Here is a 17458-nt window from a genome sequence, read left to right on the forward strand (position 1 = left end):
TTTTTGATTAATATTGATAATCAGACTACAATGATGAATCTATGGAAGAAAATTTCACGAAGGAATGATTTCCACAAATGCAGTGCGACAGTTGGGTGCAGGAGAGTTGTGCCTCACCAGATTTGTTCTGATGTGCATGTCATTTTGCGCTGCCACAGAAACAAACCCTTTCTGCTTAAATCATCTCTATGATTTAAGGAGTTTACGTAAAATGAGTTCACGATTTGGTGCAGTTTTTTCCGCTTGCAGTGCTCAGAATTGTGCTAATTAAAACCCGGTTTTCAGCTCTAAGCAGATGACATCCGGGCAGCTCACTTTATTACTTGGGGGAAACTGAGTTGCTTATTCTAGCCAACAAAATCAGTTGGGTTGTGGCCCACAACACAAAATGGCAACATTTGTGTTTTTCAGATAATTCATATTTGATTATGTATTGCGCTGGTTTTATCCAGCGCTGACATCACCTTCGAAGCACACCAGACAGAATCAAGGTCATATGGTCTTAGTGTTGCTATATTTGATTCAGTAACAACAACAACGTTTGTAGGGGTTAGGCGTTTATATTTCCTTGTGATTAATGATTTTCGACGCCACCGGTTTCGTATGGTCTTGAGTGGCAGGGTTTGGGGGCCACGTAGTGTTTCACATGCACAGCTCTTGTTTATAGCGTTATTCATAGTTCAGTCACACTCAGTTATGTGATCTGCATGGTACATATTCTTTACAGCAGGCACATTAACCGTCTGCACTACTTTAGGAAGTGTCGAAATTGCCACTAGACAACATTCAGATCCTCAGCAGTAGGAACATTAATCACCAGAGTTATCTTGGCCTTTTTAATTGTTACCTGAAAACTGCTGGATGCACAGGACGTTCACATGCTTTTAAACCAATAGTTATTTTTAGGGTCAAATGAAAAAGAACCCAACGGCGGACCTTCCAGTCTGCACTTCACACTTGGTTTCGTAGATTTAAAAGTCCTGTGCACAATTCCTCCAGCACATGCCGTTGTTCCGTGCCCCTGGTACCAGATCCTTGGTCAATAAAGCATATGGAGGCGCAACAGGTAAAGAAATCCAATCAAGCATATTGTATCAAAACCTTTCTCTTTTTTCATCCTTTTTTCTTTATTTACATAAACTGTCCAGCCAACGCGTTTCGTTCAATAAACAGTAGGAACTTACCAATGCTTGTTAACATTTCCTAATTCCTTTGACTGCTTAGCCTTATATGTAAATCACTCCCATTGTTCCAGGAAGGTCAATAAATGTTGAATGCAATATGCACAAGCATTCTAGCACACAGTGTTGGCTACAAGCTTAGGATAGTTTTCGCATCAATAGTGTCAGGTGTCCTCTCAGTGTTCTCAATTTACCCCCATTTAGCATTGGGGGAAGGCGGAGGAGGGGGGATGAGGGTATTCCTACAATTATTATGCAAATGGTCCTCCTCCGAGATCTAATAAACACTGAACTCAGGTATGTCCTAACCAAGATAAAACGGAAAAGTGGATAGTAAAGCACTGACTCACCTGAAGCTCACACCTGAAAGACATTCAGAGATTGCCGATTGTTGGAGTGTGGCGTGCCCCCTCTTTATTCAGTATCAAAAGTGCTGTTGAGTCACTCAAGCTACAGCTCAATTTTTGAACTGTCATTCTGAATAACCTCCCTTGAATCAGTACTCTTTTCTTCATGTAATTCAGAAAGGTCTTGGCTGGTCAGTTTGTGAACATAAAAACCCTTTTACCCTGACCTACTTCCAGCCTACCTTGTTAACACAACGTTGCCTCATTCAAGAGTATTCAGTTTTTGATCTGTTGTGTTCCCACTGTGGTTGCACAGTAGTTTTGTGTATAACATTAGAAGTTAATATTATGTAAACTCTTCACATGACCTTCTGTTTTCTAACAGCTGCCAGGGGGCATAATTTCTCTGTATTAAGGATTCCCACAACAGGCAACACCACTGCAAGTTAATCTTCTTTACAGAAAGAAAATGCTGAGCCACATTTCTTACATCCGCCCCTCAGCGGGGTTCAGCACTTTGCTGGTTTGCATATAATATAGAAGAAGAAAATCACTCACTATTCCACTCGAACAGCATTAGATTTAAAGCACTCTGAACAGAGGTAGAGCGGACGAATATCTCCATTGGATATAGAAAATGATCACTGGAGCTAACAGTATCTGCTGGCGTCATAGTCACTTTATGTCTCGAGTGTCCATTCAAATATTAAGTTATGCTGGAGTTTTAGGCAACAACAACAGCAGCCATACCATCCTTTTTTGTTTTAATATCCTTAATGAACAAATGGCCATAACCACTCCCATAAAAGGAGCACTCAGCCATATTCCGCCTTTGTCCACAATTTTATCAAGATTTTCACTTATGTATGCAAATCTAGATTCTCACATTTTTAATGCAGCAGTTTTTTTCCAACAACCAGTTCCCTAAAGCAACACAAGCCTTGCTGCTGGAACTTATACCCCCTCAGTAGAGCAAGGTGTGTCTGTGGCAGAAAGGTTTGTACCTATGGTGTAGGTATTAATGCAGATTTCAAACAGTGCAAGTTTTCAGAAATGTACATATATACATTCTCACACAGGAGATGCATGTTTTGCAGTTCTAGATGTAATAAATAGTATTTTCTTCATGCTCAGATTTATATCCTAAAAACAATTTGTACCTTTGATGAAGTCGACCAGGGCAAACTAGTCTGCCATTTCGCCAAACAAATTATTTGCCAACAGCCTTACTAATCCATTCCCTTCTTTGTTTCTCTGCATTTGGTCTGCCTCAAGTATTATTTAAAGCAAGTTACCATTTATGTACACCACTATGGCTTGGCTTCCTAAGTTATATTACAATGCACTAAAAGGCTCCCTTTCTATCTTAAGCGGCCACTATTTTTTTTAGTGTATACATTGTCAGATTTAAGATTGGTTGAGTACAGGACTTGTCACACCCATACCCTCTTCTAGTTGAAAGCCTATGTGTGTCTTTTCATTTAGAAGCATTAGTCTCCTTAATGGAACAATCATGTTTGAAATCTTACTCATTAACGGCAAATACCCTTTATCTCAATATTATACCATCATTATTCTCCTGGCTGAAAAGGCTCTAGGAAACAGAAAATTGACCTTTCCTACTAATATTGGAGGACCCTCAATAGAAATATGTGGTGACTGGTCTCCAGATTCCAAACAACAAACTTGTGTCACCCACATCTTTGAACTCCTATCTCAAATCATGGTCTCCATATTAAATGACTTGGCTTACACTATTTTTCAACAAGCCTCCTTATTTTACATTTCCCATGGGTCACTGACTTGCACGGATCTTTGAATCACCTGAAAGTCCATTCTTACAATAAAAGAATTTTAGAATTCGTACGCATTCATGCATAAGGTCACATCTTGCCATTTAGAACTCTGGCTTACATTAGGAACAGATATTACAATGTTAAAAGTAGCAGTCTTTTTTTTTTTTGCATGCATGGTGGTCAACAGTTGAATACAATTCTGTAACATAAAATACAGATTCTTAAGCAAACTTTATTGTGAATTTCAATTCAAAACAAAAGGCAGGTTGAACCCAGTGGCCTAAAACAACTGAATTTTACTTTTAATTTCTCAGGTAAGAGAGGCTGTTTTTTGTAATGCACGGCATTAACCAAACATCTGACGGCTTCCATCAGTACATTGTGCCTTTGTAGAGCATCCACACTAGCTTTAATGTGCAGGCTTCTTTTTTTTCTTTTTGTTGGGCTTCTTTTTAGCAATAGGGTTGCTCTTCGGTAGGGGCTGGGATGCAGCACTACAAAACAAGCACACATGCATGAAAAACAGAGAATTTCTTAAAACTGGCAGACTGCAGTTCTGGTGGAAAGTAAAATGGAATACTAAAAAAATATCAGGTTAGAGAGAGAGAGCTCATTGGAAAAGGAGAGCAAGACCCTGCTGTTCTTTTAGCGCCAATTCAGTATAAATACATAAAGGAAATCAGTCTTAGTTAAATCATAGAGGCAGCCTTTAAGAGGTTTGACATGTGGTGAATTACGTATATTTAAGCAAATGCAGCACATGAGATATTGCGTTTCTACTCTTTCAACTGCCTTCAGTAGTGCTAGCCAAAGCAAATCCCATTTTTCTCTCACAATTACCCAAGTGAAACTTTACAATAAGAGAACTAAAAAAAGCACACCAACTGATTCGGATTGAACTATGAAAATCCGATAAATATTTTCCAACTTATTTGTGCAAAATACAGATTCACTACGTCACTAGACACCAATAGTTAAAACCAACTTAACAGTAAGCAAGATTTCTAAAATGAAACAGGCTGATAGACAATAGCAAACAAAATTAACAATAAACTGATAATTTATGGACAGACTTCGTAAATTAAGATAAACAGACTTCGTAAATTAAGAAAAACAATCATCCATGTTCCTTAGTATATTGAGTTAAGTAAAAGTTTTGTATAGAATTTAACAGACTTTATAGTTTATCAGCTCATCAAGACTCAAGCATGTAAGAGACAGATTAGTTATGGATTCCTCACCTTAGAATTACCCCCAGGCGTCAGACTGGATCCAAATAATTTTTTCTTCAGCGGAAACCCTGCGCGTCGATAGGTGACGTTGGTCGACTGCGGTCGCCGGAATGACGTCGCTGTATCTACTTAGACGCCGCCCTCGTGCACGGACTTCAGTTCTTTACACAACATTCCACGCCAGAAGCGCAGAGCCATGCAAGACACGGACCTCTGGTGCACGGAAACTAGGGCCCTGAAAAGGAGTCCCTTACTCTAGAAGTTATTTTGCAGAACAGGAAGTATGGATGGGGCGGTGAGGAATCCATAACTAATCTATGTCTCTTACAGATAAATCTTTACCAAAGGTAAATAACTTGTTCATCCGAAAGAGACAATTAGTTATGGAATCCTCACCTTAGAATAGATACCACAGCAATACCAACCTCGGAGGTGGGTCTGCGAACCAAGTTCACACCAGAAAGTCCTGGAGAACCGAACTGCCAAAGAAGACGTCTCCCCGGACTTGGCTGTCCAGACAGTAGTATTTAGTAAAAGTGCACAGTGAAGCCCACGTAGCTGCCTGGCAGATGTCATTAAGAGGGACTCCACGTCCAAAAGCAGTAGTAGATGCTGTTGTCCTGGTGGGATGGGCACGCAACCCTACTGGAAGTTCCTTTTTTACCAAGGAAAAGCAGATTTTTATACAAAGGACGACCCGAGAGATGGTCCATTTTTGTAAGGCCCGACCTTTCTTGGCGCCCACGTAGTCAACAAAGAGTTGGTCATTGTTGGAGGGGGCGATCTCCGGGGGCCAGGTTATGCTCACCCGGGTACCCCAAGATCCACCTCTCCCACAGAACTTGCCGAGTCTTATCGTGAGGTCCTCACCGGGGAGGACTTCGGGTCTAGGATCGTACCCACTGAGCTCACACCACACTACGAACAGACACCACACCGTTGAGTTGAAGTAACAAGATCTTTATATAAACAAATAACGAAGGGAGAACTCTTATATACACAGTGGCCAAGAGACCACAAAATCGTAGAGGATGCGGAAAGGGGAAGCGGGACAGTCTTTTAGTCTCTGGTACAGTACGAGGCGGACCCTACGCACAGCTCTCAATCCTCGAGCCGGGGGGTACGGGATGATGGTCGCACTGGCTGCTTCGCCCACGTCGAGTCGGCTCGGTCGTGATGGTGCTCTCGATGGTCCAGCCGGACCAGAGTACTCCTCGAGCCGCGCCGAGGTCAGCAGGGCTCGATCGGGAGAAGGTCGTGAGGAGCCGCAACAGCGTCAGCAGGGCTCGGATGGTCTTAGAGGTCGAGCCGCGACAGCGTCAGCAGGGCTCCGATGGTTCAGTTCCGCTCGAGCCGCGACAGCGTCAGCAGGGCTCCGATGGTTACAAGAGGACGAGCCGCGACAGCGTCAGCAGGGCTCCGATGGTCAGAGTTCAGCTTGAGCCGCGACAGCGTCAGCAGGGCTCGGATGGTTCAGGATGAGTCTTCTTAGGGTCAGCCGCGATCAGATCAGCAGGGCTTCCAGTCCAAGATACAACTGCCCGCCAGATGTCGGGCGGGCCCAGTTATAGTCCTTCTGCCCTTTGATCTCCGGACACTCGCAGGCGGAGGTCTCAAGCCCTGGGGGCTGGTCGTTGGCGAGGTCCGGCGGTTGGCTCTTTGATCCTTAGAAAAAGATGGGTCCAGGAATTCCCAGACGCCCAGCAGGTCTGGAGCCCGCCCTCGGGGAGGCCAGAGGTGCGATCGAAACTGGGCCCCAGGGGAGGCCCGAAGGTGTGACGGAAACCAGTCTCTCAAGGGAGGCCGGAGGTGCCATCGAAACTCTCTGGCTTATCTCACTCGGGGAGTGCTTTACCCCCCAGCCAGGACTGGCGCGCCTTTGGAGTCTGGGTTTCGCTGGGGCCGGGGTCACGCTAGGCCCAGGGAGACAGGGATGTCGGGAAGGGAAGATGGCGTCCGGGCCTTGTGGGGCAGGCCAGGTCTAGGCGCTCGGAGTCGGGAGCGGGACGGGGACATGCGGCCTGGTCGTGGATTTACGGGGGTTCGGGCTCATCAGGGGTGAGACGACCAGGCTGTTGGGCGTAGGCTATTCTTACGGGGACGCTGCGCAGGGGCTCAGGGTGCAGGCCTACACTCACAGGGTGTGGCGGGACAGAGGCGAACCACGCCACGAGGCCGGGTCCAACAGTCATCCACCCGGAATTGTCTTTTTCGATCCCGATAGAAGGAAAGCACATGTTTTGAATCCAGACGATGGAGCTGCTCTTCCTCTTTAGAAGGATGCGGAGGCGAAAAGAAGGTGGGCAAAGTGATGATCTGTCCTATGTGGAAAGAGGTAACCACTTTGGGAAGGAAAGAAGGCCTAGTGTGAAGGACAACTTTGTCCGGATGAACAGCCAGGAAAGGAGGTTTAGAAGAAATGCTTGAAGCTCACTCACACTGCAAGCAGAGGTGATGGGAACCAAGAAGGCAGATTTCAAAGTTAAAAGTCTGAGGACAATTATGTAGCGGCTCAAAGGGAGCACACATAAGATAAGTCAGAACCAAGTTCAAGTCCCACTGGGGCACTACGAAAGGAACAGGGGGGAAGAGATGAGTAATAGCCTTAAGGAATCTATTTATAATAGGGGACTTGAAAAGAGAAGGTTGATCAGGAAGCCTAAGAAAGGCTGAAATGGCTGAGAGATAGCCCTTAATGGTGCCCAGAGAAGAGCCCTGCTGGGCCAAAGAAAGGAGAAACAAGAGAACACCAGAAAGAGGGGAGGAAAGGGGATCCACAGCCTTTGCTGTGCACCATGCCATAAATTTGTTCCGTCTATAGGCGTGTACTGTTTTAGTGGAGGAACGCCTGGCTGCCAAGATAACGTTACAGACTTCGGGAGGAAAGTCGAGAGCCGTCAAGTGCCGCCGCTCAATCTCCACGCAAGGAGGTGGAGGCTGGACAGGTTCGGGTGGAGGACCCTCCCCTGCTGCTGCGACAGAAGATCCTCTAGAAGAGGCAGTCTGATCGGAGGATCAATGGCCATGTAGAACAGCTCAGGATACCAGAGTCTTTGTGCCCAATCCGGAGCCACAAGAATGACTGGGCCCAGCCGTGCATGATCTTCTTCAGCACTCTTTGCAGAAGTGGTATAGGCAGATAGGCGTATAGAAGACTGCAACTCCACTCGCGATGAAAAGCGTCGCCTTGTGAGTGCCGCCTTGGGCATTCCAAAGCGTAGAGCTGCTGACATTGCGCGTTCTCTTCAGTGGTGAATAGATCTAACCTAGGCTCTCCCCACTGCTGAAAGAGACCTTGCACCACCTCAGAGTGAAGACGCCATTCGTGATTCATCATGCACCTGCGGCCGAGTCTGTCCGCTTTGGCATTGAAAACCTGCCAGGTGTTGAACCAGAAGGGATATGTCCTGATGTTCCAGCCATGTCCAAAGGTGGGGAGTCTCTTGACATAGGGCCCACGACCCCACCCTACCCTGTTTGTTGCAGTACCACATGGCAGTGGTGTTGGCCGATAACACCTGCACTACTCTTCCTCGGACAGAGGGACGGAATGTCTGCAAGACGAATCGCATGAAGCTCCAGAATGTTGATGTGGAGCCCAGACTCTGCCAGAGACCAGAGGCCTCTGATCCCTGCCCCTCCCATGTGGCCGCCCCACCCCAGAAGTGATACATCCGTCACCACTGTAAACTCTGGTTGGGGAAGAGAGAGGGATCTGCCACTGACCCAATCCTGGTTTGTGGGCCACCACTACAATTGTCGAGCAGACCTGGATGCAGTCTGACTGATTCCCCTGATGCTGTGCCCACTGGAATTTCAGGTCCCACTGCAGAGCCAGCATATGCCTCCTAGCATGATCCACCAGCAGGATGCAGGATGACATGAGGCCTAGCACCTCAGCGTCATTCTGACTGAAACCCGGGATAGAGGCTGAAAGATCAGAATCATAGCCCGAATATCCTTGACTCGCTGCTCGGGAGGATAAACCCGAAAACTGCGTTGTGTCCAGAACAGCTCCGATGAAAAGGAGCGTCTGAGAGGGAATCAGGTGTGACTTTTGTAGGAAGGTGGATATCTGACTATGGTTGCCCCCAACTTTTTGCCTAGTGTTTAGCTGGTTTTAAACCTAGTTGGCCTGGGGCCCTGCTATTCAGGACCCCAGACTAATTGCTCTCTCTGTAAAATGGACTCCATGTACCTTAGGTACATACCTGATTGGATGCTGGGTCCCCTTATCAGCCCCTGTACAGTGTACCGTAGGTACCCAGGGCATAGGTGTACCCAGGGCCTACCAGGGGCTGCAGTATGTATTATGCCACCCCTGGCTGGCCATCCAAAACTGACACAACTGGCTGCTAAGACAGCTGGGGCAAGGTGGTATAATCACCCTTTGCTGTAGATATATTATACCTATATCTAACCCTAAAATGGACACATACACTCCTATCAGTCCCTCCTATGGCAGGCCTTATCAATCCTGAAGGCAGAGTGCTTGGAATTATGTGAGATGGTGCTCTAGCATGAGCTGAGCCTGTCTGCAGCTTTCGGAACCAAGTCCTTTAGCTGCTTCCATGATAACGCTATATCATATACTCTTAAGTGCTTTATAATCCTCGCGGTTATTGCTAACTTTGGTATCGCATTATCAAAACATGTCGTGTAAGGTGTCATACGCTTTGAAATACTACCCCCTCGCCAGTTCTGGCGACAGGGGTAGCATTCCACCCTTCTAGAGGGATAAGACATGTATGTAACTGTGAACCCCGGTTAAAGTTAAACTGAGCCTCAGCATCACAAAATGGATGCTGCCACCACAGACACAAGTCTGACCCCCTGCTGCTGGGAGTCCTTCCAGCGAGGGAGGCCTGGACAAAGGGTTTCCTGCCTTGGGAGGTGCTAGCACCACCCCAGACAGGATTTTGTGTATTGAGGTAGGGAGGGCTGTAAGGAATGAGACATGCCTGGGGCACACAAGGTGTCCCTGTGCATACCCCGGTTCAAACCAGTTGCTGGGGCACTCCAGCCCCAGCGCGAAACCAGACAAAGTATAGGGGGTGTAACCACCCCCCTTCCTGGTCCCACCCATGGGAGGGACCTATTCACTAGTACAGCCCCCTTTAGCAGGATAAAGGTAGGAGCTGGTCCCATTCCAAGTTAGATTATCCTGAACAACCTTCAAGAAGAAACTCTGGACTTCGACGTTCTGCTCCACAGAAGACTGAAGAATCTCCCTTGTGGGCAAGGAGGGTCCACCCTGCAACTGCAGGCACCATCAAGCGTCCTAGCAGTTCACTTTGTCGTCCTTCCTGCCGGAAACAGACTTCAGAGCCCGACGAGATCCAGACTTCCAGACCTCTCCGACCTCAACCTACATCTGCAGCACAGCTGAGATCCGTGGGTGCGACGAGACACGTGGGAACGGCCATCTTGAAAAAACTGCACTTCGCTTCCAGCACGACTTCAGAGGCATCCTCGAGTAAGTGCTTTGGGGACTGAGAAGCCCCAGCCCCGAGCAGCTCCTGCACCGAAGAGCAGCCCTCCAGCATCCACGAGATCTGCGTGGGGCCCTTTTGCTTGGTTGCTACTCGACGCGTTGATTGGTCACTTGCCGGCTGGCTAGTGGCCTCCTAGACGACGATCCACGAAATCTACACTGCTGGTCTGGTTGCTCCAGACTGGCCCTTGCTTCCTTCCAAAAGAGAAGTACCCCGGACCCTCCTGGTCCGCACCAGATGCCGTTTCCACTCACCGCGTGGGTTGCCTTTGCCAAGGCCGGTTGACTCCAAATCCGGATCCGACACCGCCGGCAGCGAGAGCCTGCGTGGGACAGCTCGTGCCTCCATCCTGGTCATCGAAGACACCGCCTGGTCCACGTGGCTACAGAGACAAGCGTCCACTCTTCACCTGATCGCGACGACAGCATCTGGTTCCTTCCTGGTTCCACACCGGTCACTGGCTAGTGACTTTGAACACTGTCCCCTCTGCTTTCAGGTCCTCTTCTTCCTCGATCCACCCTTGGATCGCACTGGACATCTTCCTCCTGGTCGCCTGCAGCATCTTTCTTCAAGGCTCCATTGACTTCAACGCGGAAACCCGACACACTTTGGCACCTATGCACCCGCAGCCCGTGGGTGAGGTAACAAGAGCACTTCGGTGCTCAAGGGTAGATTGACTCTCCTAGTGTCCAGATATCCAGTCGTTTTAGTCCTAACTAGTCGGAACTGTCTGTTACTTACCTTTTCGTAATTTGTTCTGCCCATTGACTTTGTTCCGCATCTCGCGAGTGAGTTCACACTCTGCACACACGTCCCGTGGGCCTCCTGCTACTTACCTAAGGTTAGGGTAGTGTAGTCCCAGCGATCCTACAGCCTCTGGGCATCTCCATTTCCTCTATCGATTTCCTTATACCATTTACTTAGTATATGGTTTGTTGTGTCCCTAGGGCACCATTGTAATTTGTGCAACTTGTCGTATTTTTCTCAAGAGATTGTCATGTGCTTAGCCCTCTGACCTCAAAGAGTTCAGAGGTGTTTGTTATTAATAAATATACTGTTTATTTTCATAACAACCTGTGTGGTGTCCTTTCATCTGGTATTCAAGGGGTTATATGTGGTAAAACAGCTGGCTTCACATGCCAAAAGAGTTTAGCGTAAGACTGCTTTGTCCATGCTACCATTAGGATAGCTGGTCTATAAGGTTGACTAACAACCAATCACCATAAGGGTTGTTTGGACTGATACAAGGTGATCACTAGAATTAGTGAGCATCATATATTAGGCCAACTTCTCACAACTTTGGCACATTGATAGTGAGGTCCGCCGTAGTCTGGAGGTGGGAGAGGACTGCCTGGGGCGAACCCGCCTTCAACAGCCAGTCGTCGAGATAGGGGAAGACTGGAACCCCTGATCTGCGCAGATGAGCTCCGACCACCGCTATCACTTTCGTGAACACCTGAGGGCCGCTGGTAAGGCCAAAGGGTAGCACGGGAAACAAAGTGCTTGCGGCCTACTGTGAACCGTAGGTAACACCGGTGGGCCGGCAGGACGGGAATGTGAAAATAAGCAGCCTGTAAGTCCAACGCTGCCAATCAGTCTCCCAGGTCAAGGGCAGACAGCACCTGAGCCAGCATCAACATTTTGAACTTCTCCTTCCGGAATAAGCGGTTGACGATCCTGAGATCCAAGATAGGACGCAGCCCCTTGTCCTTCTTGGGCACCAGAAAGTAGTGGGAATAGCAACCACGACCTACTTCTGGGTCAGGAACTCGCTTGACGGCTCCCTTGGCCAAGAGAGCCGTAACTTCCTGCTGGAGAAGGGCCAGGTAATCCCCTGACATGCTATGGAATTAAGGTGGCATGGATGGCGGGTTAGTCTCGAAGGGGAGGAAGTAGCCCATTCGGACTATCTGCAAAACCCATGAGAATAACTAGACAGTAAGGAAAGGGTTGACTTGTCCTTTCCCCTGAGCAGTATGCCAATAAACAAAGTGGACAAGTCCTTTTGCAGGTTTGGGTTTGTGGTTCTTTACCCAAACTTTCACAAAAAAGGAGCGCAAAAGAACAGCAGTTGTTTTTAGGAAACCCCTCACCCACCTACCTAGTAGGTGGCATGCTTCATCATCGGGGCCTAGCTGGATCACCTAATGCAATCAAGCTGTGCTTCGACGCCTGAGTTACATTGGAGCTGGTTGTGAATGTGATGACAGTGAAGTGCTATGTGCAATGTGATTATATGATAAAAAACGTGTCTGGGAATAACCCTTATGAAAGGTTTAATTAAAGGGTCCTAGGACATGGGTAAAAACATCATTGGGATCTGCGTGAGGTCGAACAGCGGGATCCTTACGGAAAGCGTAGGTTTGAATGATTTCTTTACCACGACTAAATGGTCAGAACCGGGTAAAGCTTTTCCGAAGGGATCCATGAGGCTAATAACCTTATCGAGTAAAAGTACTCCACCCTGAGGATCTGTAAGTTACAAGCTCCCACTACTCACACATCACACTTTAGGCTTGCTGATATTTACACCACTGTGGCATCGTTTTTTGCCACACACTCACTTAGGTCCTGACGAAAGCCTCATTAACAATCCAGAAGGCTGAGACTAGTAGACCTTAAACCAAAAGGGATACAGAGGTACAATACAATTCCTCACGCAGATCCCGATGATGATTTTACCACTTGTCCACTTTGTTTATTGGTATCTGCAAAACCCACCTGTCCGACGTTATGTTGAGCCAGTGGGGGAGGTGATGGCGAATCCTGCCGCCCACTGGCGTTTGATTGGCCTGAAAGGCTGGACTAGAAGGGTTTGAGGGCTGCTGCAGAGGGGGCGCTGGTGGACTGACCCGCCCGCTGGCCCCCTGACCATGGCGGTGGGATCCACATCCCCACCCGCGCAGAGGCTGGACAGCTTGCACAGCCCTGTGGCTCTAGGCGGAGCGTGGCGCCTCGAAAGGGGCAAAAACCAGACTGCGCTGGGTGAGAGGTGTGAGCGAGGCCTAAGGATCTGGCGGTAGCACTAGAATCCTTCAAGTGTTCGAGCGCGTTGTCTGCCTTGTTGCCAAACAGGCGACGGCTATCAAAGGTTATGTCCAAAAGCGTTGCTTGGACATCACCGAGAAGCCAGTAGACCTCAACCAGGCATAGCGTCTCAGTGCTACCGACGTGGAAATCGTCCTGCCCAGTGAGTCGGCTGTGCCCAGCGCACACCGGATGGCCAACTTCGATGTGTCTCTCCCTTCGGCAACAGCATGGGAGAACATGTCCCGGGCCTCCTCCGGGCACTGTGACAGCACCTGCGCAACCGTGTCCCACACAGAGTGGGAGTAACGGCCCAATAGAAATGCAGTCCCAAGCTGGAGGAAGAAAAAATCTTCTTCCCAAGGTGGTCCAGCTTCTTGGATTCCCTATCAGGTGGTGTGTTAGGGAATGCACCTTTGGAAGTTGAGGCTTGGGCTACCAAGCTCTCTGGGGTAGGAAGGGAAGAGAGGAAAATGGGTAGGGGGAGAAAGCATGCCTGCGGAGGTGTCCAGATCACTGGCGTCACCAAACTCCTCTCTCCAGTCTGAATCCTCTAACTGGTCTGCAAGAGGGTCCACAGACCCCTCCCAGTCCTTTATCGCCCTCTCCTGGTAGCTACTCAGGGTGGTAGGAAATATCAGGGGAAAACCGAGGTACAAAAGTACTGGTCGATGCCGGTCCCAGCTTTTGTCGACGCCAGGACGTCGGTCCCGCTCCGTGTCCTCAACGAGGGGGAGACCGGGCCAAAGCTGGCTGGGGACAGAACCAGTGTCGGGGGGGGGGGTGGATCCTTGGGGGCCCTGAAGCACCAGAGCCGAAGGCATCGAAGGCCTAGAGTCCCCAGCCGAGTCCGTGGGTCCCGAGGGCACGCCCGAGGAGTCGGGCTGCCTGAAGCTGGAGTGCAAGGCTTCATAAAAGCTTTGAAGCTGAGCAGGGGTACTCCGGCTCCCGGAAAAGGAGGGAAGGCCTGAGTCGACCTGGACGACTACCTTTCGCTTCCCGTGTCGCGTAGGCCGACAGACTAGGAGAACGCAAAGAGCGACTATGCTTCTTCGCCTTCTTCTTGTGTTTCGACTTACCCGAAGACAAAGACTTTGATGACTAGTGGTGGTGGTGGCTCCGCGACAGGTCCCGCGTCCTCCCTCTCGACCAGGACCTCGAATGGCACAGAGCGGACTGCCGGGCCTCGAGAAGCTTTCGGGACCGCTCCCGCAAAGACTTCGGGTTCATGGTCCGGCAGTCTGAGGATGACTTCTGGTTGATGTCGCGCTCCAGGCACCAAAGGCACACGAGGTGCGGGTCTTTGACCGACATCAATTTGTGACTGGAGTCACAAGCCTTGAAGCCGGTCCAACGTGACATTCCTCCGTGCACCAGGAGTCGATCAACCCAAAAAGATGTTGGCAAAAGTTGCAAAAACAGAGTCAAAAAGTGACTTGAGGTACTGCTCTCTTCAGATCTGCGCTGGCTGGCATGGAAAAAGAAAGAACTGATGTCAGCGTGCAAGGGCGGCATCTACCTAGATACAGCGACTTCATTCCGGCGACCACGATGCCAAAGACCAACGCAGAGTCAACCGACACCACCTAGCGCCGCGCAGGGGTACTGCTGAAGAATAACGCCTGGGGGTAATTCTAAAGTGAGGAATCCATAACTAATTGTCTCATTCAGATAAATGAGTACAGCAGAGATTGCCATTACTAAATTCTGGAGGGCTGCACTTTTCTAGATCGCTAAAAAAAAAAAAAAAAAAAAAGTGCCAAAAAACGCAGAACTGATACTCAAACTCTCTACATTTGTTTTGTAATACACTTGTGAGGGCATATTTGTGTTGCTTTGTAAGGTTGGAAATGCAAGATAAACATCAGTGTACTTTTATTTTTTAATTAACCCAGGAAGTTGTCAGCACAGACACAAATCTATTCTCTGTGTAGTGGCCAAGAAGTACAGGAGAGCAATGCTGCAACAATGAAAGAAACCAGGGGCTGTCAATAGAGAGAGAAGTTCCACCAAGCCCAAAAATGTTACCCTTTCCTTAAAATCTGAATCTTCTCTTAAAGGCGAAATTGTCCAAGGAAGGGTGCAGCTAAGGGAAAATTGAACCACATACATTACTTATTATCCTAAATTTTAGATATTTCTGGAAGCAGAGACAGAGCTGGTAGGGAGACTCGGAATGAGGGCACAAAGTGTCTGAAGGACACGACTGACTGGTCATGTCTTGGTGTACAGGTGGCACAGTGCAAGAGTTGTCAAGATAACCATGACACTTGCACAGGGAATCAGGCCTGCATGATGTGGCAGGAGGTGAGAATTGCAAAAAACACAGTTGATGGACAGAATGTAGAACAATGTCATACATTCAGCCCAGTACAAAGATCTGGGCCTAAATCCATCGTTTTTTGCACTCCACACCACCCTGGGTTATGCAAATCAGCTCTGACCCTGTGCCTCATGGGAACAGTCCAGTCCGAACTATCAAGCCATGTCTTTCCCAGACCGGAATCAAGCATCCAAGGACCGGTTTCTGGCTATCAGCCTTCATCAGCCTGGATAGCTTGACTCCAGTGGTGTGGAGAGCCTGGGACTCACGTCTGAGCATACCCAGCACTCTCGGGGTGAAAATTGCAAAAAACACAGTTGATGGACAGAATGTAGAAGAATGTCATACATTCACCCCAGTACAAAGATCTGGGCCTAAATCCATCGTTTTTTTGCACTCCACACCACCCTGGGTTAGACACTGGCTATATGCAAATCAGCTCTGACCCTGTGCCTCATGGGAACAGTCCAGTCCGAACTACCAAGCCATGTCTTTCCCAGACCGGAATCAAGCAGGAGGTGAGGGCAAACATCTATGCATATGTGGCACCTGCCTCGATACCAGAAGTGCCCATAAGGTATAGTCAAGAGATTAGAATGAGGAGTGATCAAACATACTTTTAAAAAATAAAATTATAAAAACACTCCTGGGCCCAATCCTCAAATTGCAGATAAATTGTCAGTAGAAATCAAAAATGGGTAAAAAGCAGTTTGTATCCTTGTTGAGTTGTATATTCATAGACTGAGCACACATCTACCATCTAGTGCTCGGTTTTGAATACTGTAGCTTATTTTCTTCTACGCAACCTGTTACAGTTTTAAATTGGTGTTGTATTGCTTGAAGGGAGTCTCCCCAAAAAGCACAAAGCAGAATGCTACAGAAAATGTATATTGTTCACCATTGAATAAATGTCTGCCTACAAAAAACATTTCTGTATTTTCTTTAAATGGATATTCTACTTCTTTCCATATTCCTTAGAGCAGTGGTCTTCAAACTTTTTAACGCCGCGCCCCCCCCCAGTGAAAAAATCTAATTCATCTGTCCCCCCTGCCTCAGAATTTTTCACAATAATTCCATTAAATTGGAAATGTTTAAATATGTCTTAATTTATTTAAACAGGAGACATATTTAAACATTCCATTTATGTTATGTTAAATGATTTCTAAGCGCACAGCTGCCCCAGCAAAGAGGCGTCCCGGCGCTACTAGATCTAAAGGATACAGATTCAATTAAGAGCCAGCCCATCATAGTCGCAAGCCCTATGATAACGGAAAGAGGAAGGTTTTAATGGCTTTCCGGAATGCCAGCAGATCCTCCATTCCACGGATATGGATCAGTAAGGAGTTCCATAGCTTGGCTGCCATGACCCGGAAAGAGTGACCGCCAATACGGCAGAGTTTAGTCCGTGGTACGATTACCAGATGCTGCCCCAGCGAGCGCAAGCTACGCGTGGGAGCATACAGGTTCAGAAGTGGGCGCAATAGTTACGGGCGCCCGGATTTTAAGATCTTAAACGCCAGACAGAGAGCTTTAAACTGGATCCGAGAATTGATCAGAAGCCAGTGCAGCCTACTGATCGTGGCTCTAACAGAACACCGGCGAGGAAGTCCTACCAAGGTTCTGGCAGCCGAATTTTGGACTCGGAGTCGCTGTATCTTGGCTTTATTACCCCCCAAGACCAACACGCTGGCATAGTCCAAACGCGATAGTATAGTGGATTGGACAATAAGCTGCCGAACTGCTGAATCAAAGAACTTCAGGAGGGGATTTAAGCCTCTAAGCAGGCCGACACATGTAGCTGCCACTTTCTTCGTGTGGGTCTGAAAGCTAAGTGATGAATCCATCCAGACTCCTAAGGTCTTAACAAGAGTCTTTGGCACAGGCATAGTACCGAGCGAGGCCAGCCACCAGTGCTTGTTCCAAAGGGAGATGTTCTTCCCTGCCAGTAGGACCTCAGTTTTGCTTGCATTAAGCTGTAGACAGTTGTCAGCCATCCATTGGGCTACTGCGGCCATCCCGTCTCTGAACCTCGTGGCCGATGTAAATGGCCCTTCAGC

The 17458-nt window shown here is 48.1% G+C and overlaps 1 protein-coding gene across 1 annotated transcript in view; it reads right to left on the reverse strand.

Moving 5' to 3' along the window:
• Nucleotides 1–3536: 3536 nt before the first annotated feature.
• EXOSC9 (exosome component 9) overlaps nt 3537–17458 on the reverse strand; it is a 435272-nt gene continuing 421350 nt past the window's right edge. Inside the window, exon 12 of the mRNA XM_078676847.1 lies at nt 3537–3818. Coding sequence (XP_078532973.1) covers nt 3734–3818 — 85 coding nt within the window. The 3' untranslated portion in view covers nt 3537–3733. The remainder of the gene's footprint in view (nt 3819–17458) is intronic.

Source organism: Lissotriton helveticus, chromosome 2_1 (genome assembly GCF_964261635.1).
Source record: "Lissotriton helveticus chromosome 2_1, aLisHel1.1, whole genome shotgun sequence".
NCBI classification, from domain to species: domain Eukaryota; kingdom Metazoa; phylum Chordata; class Amphibia; order Caudata; family Salamandridae; genus Lissotriton; species Lissotriton helveticus.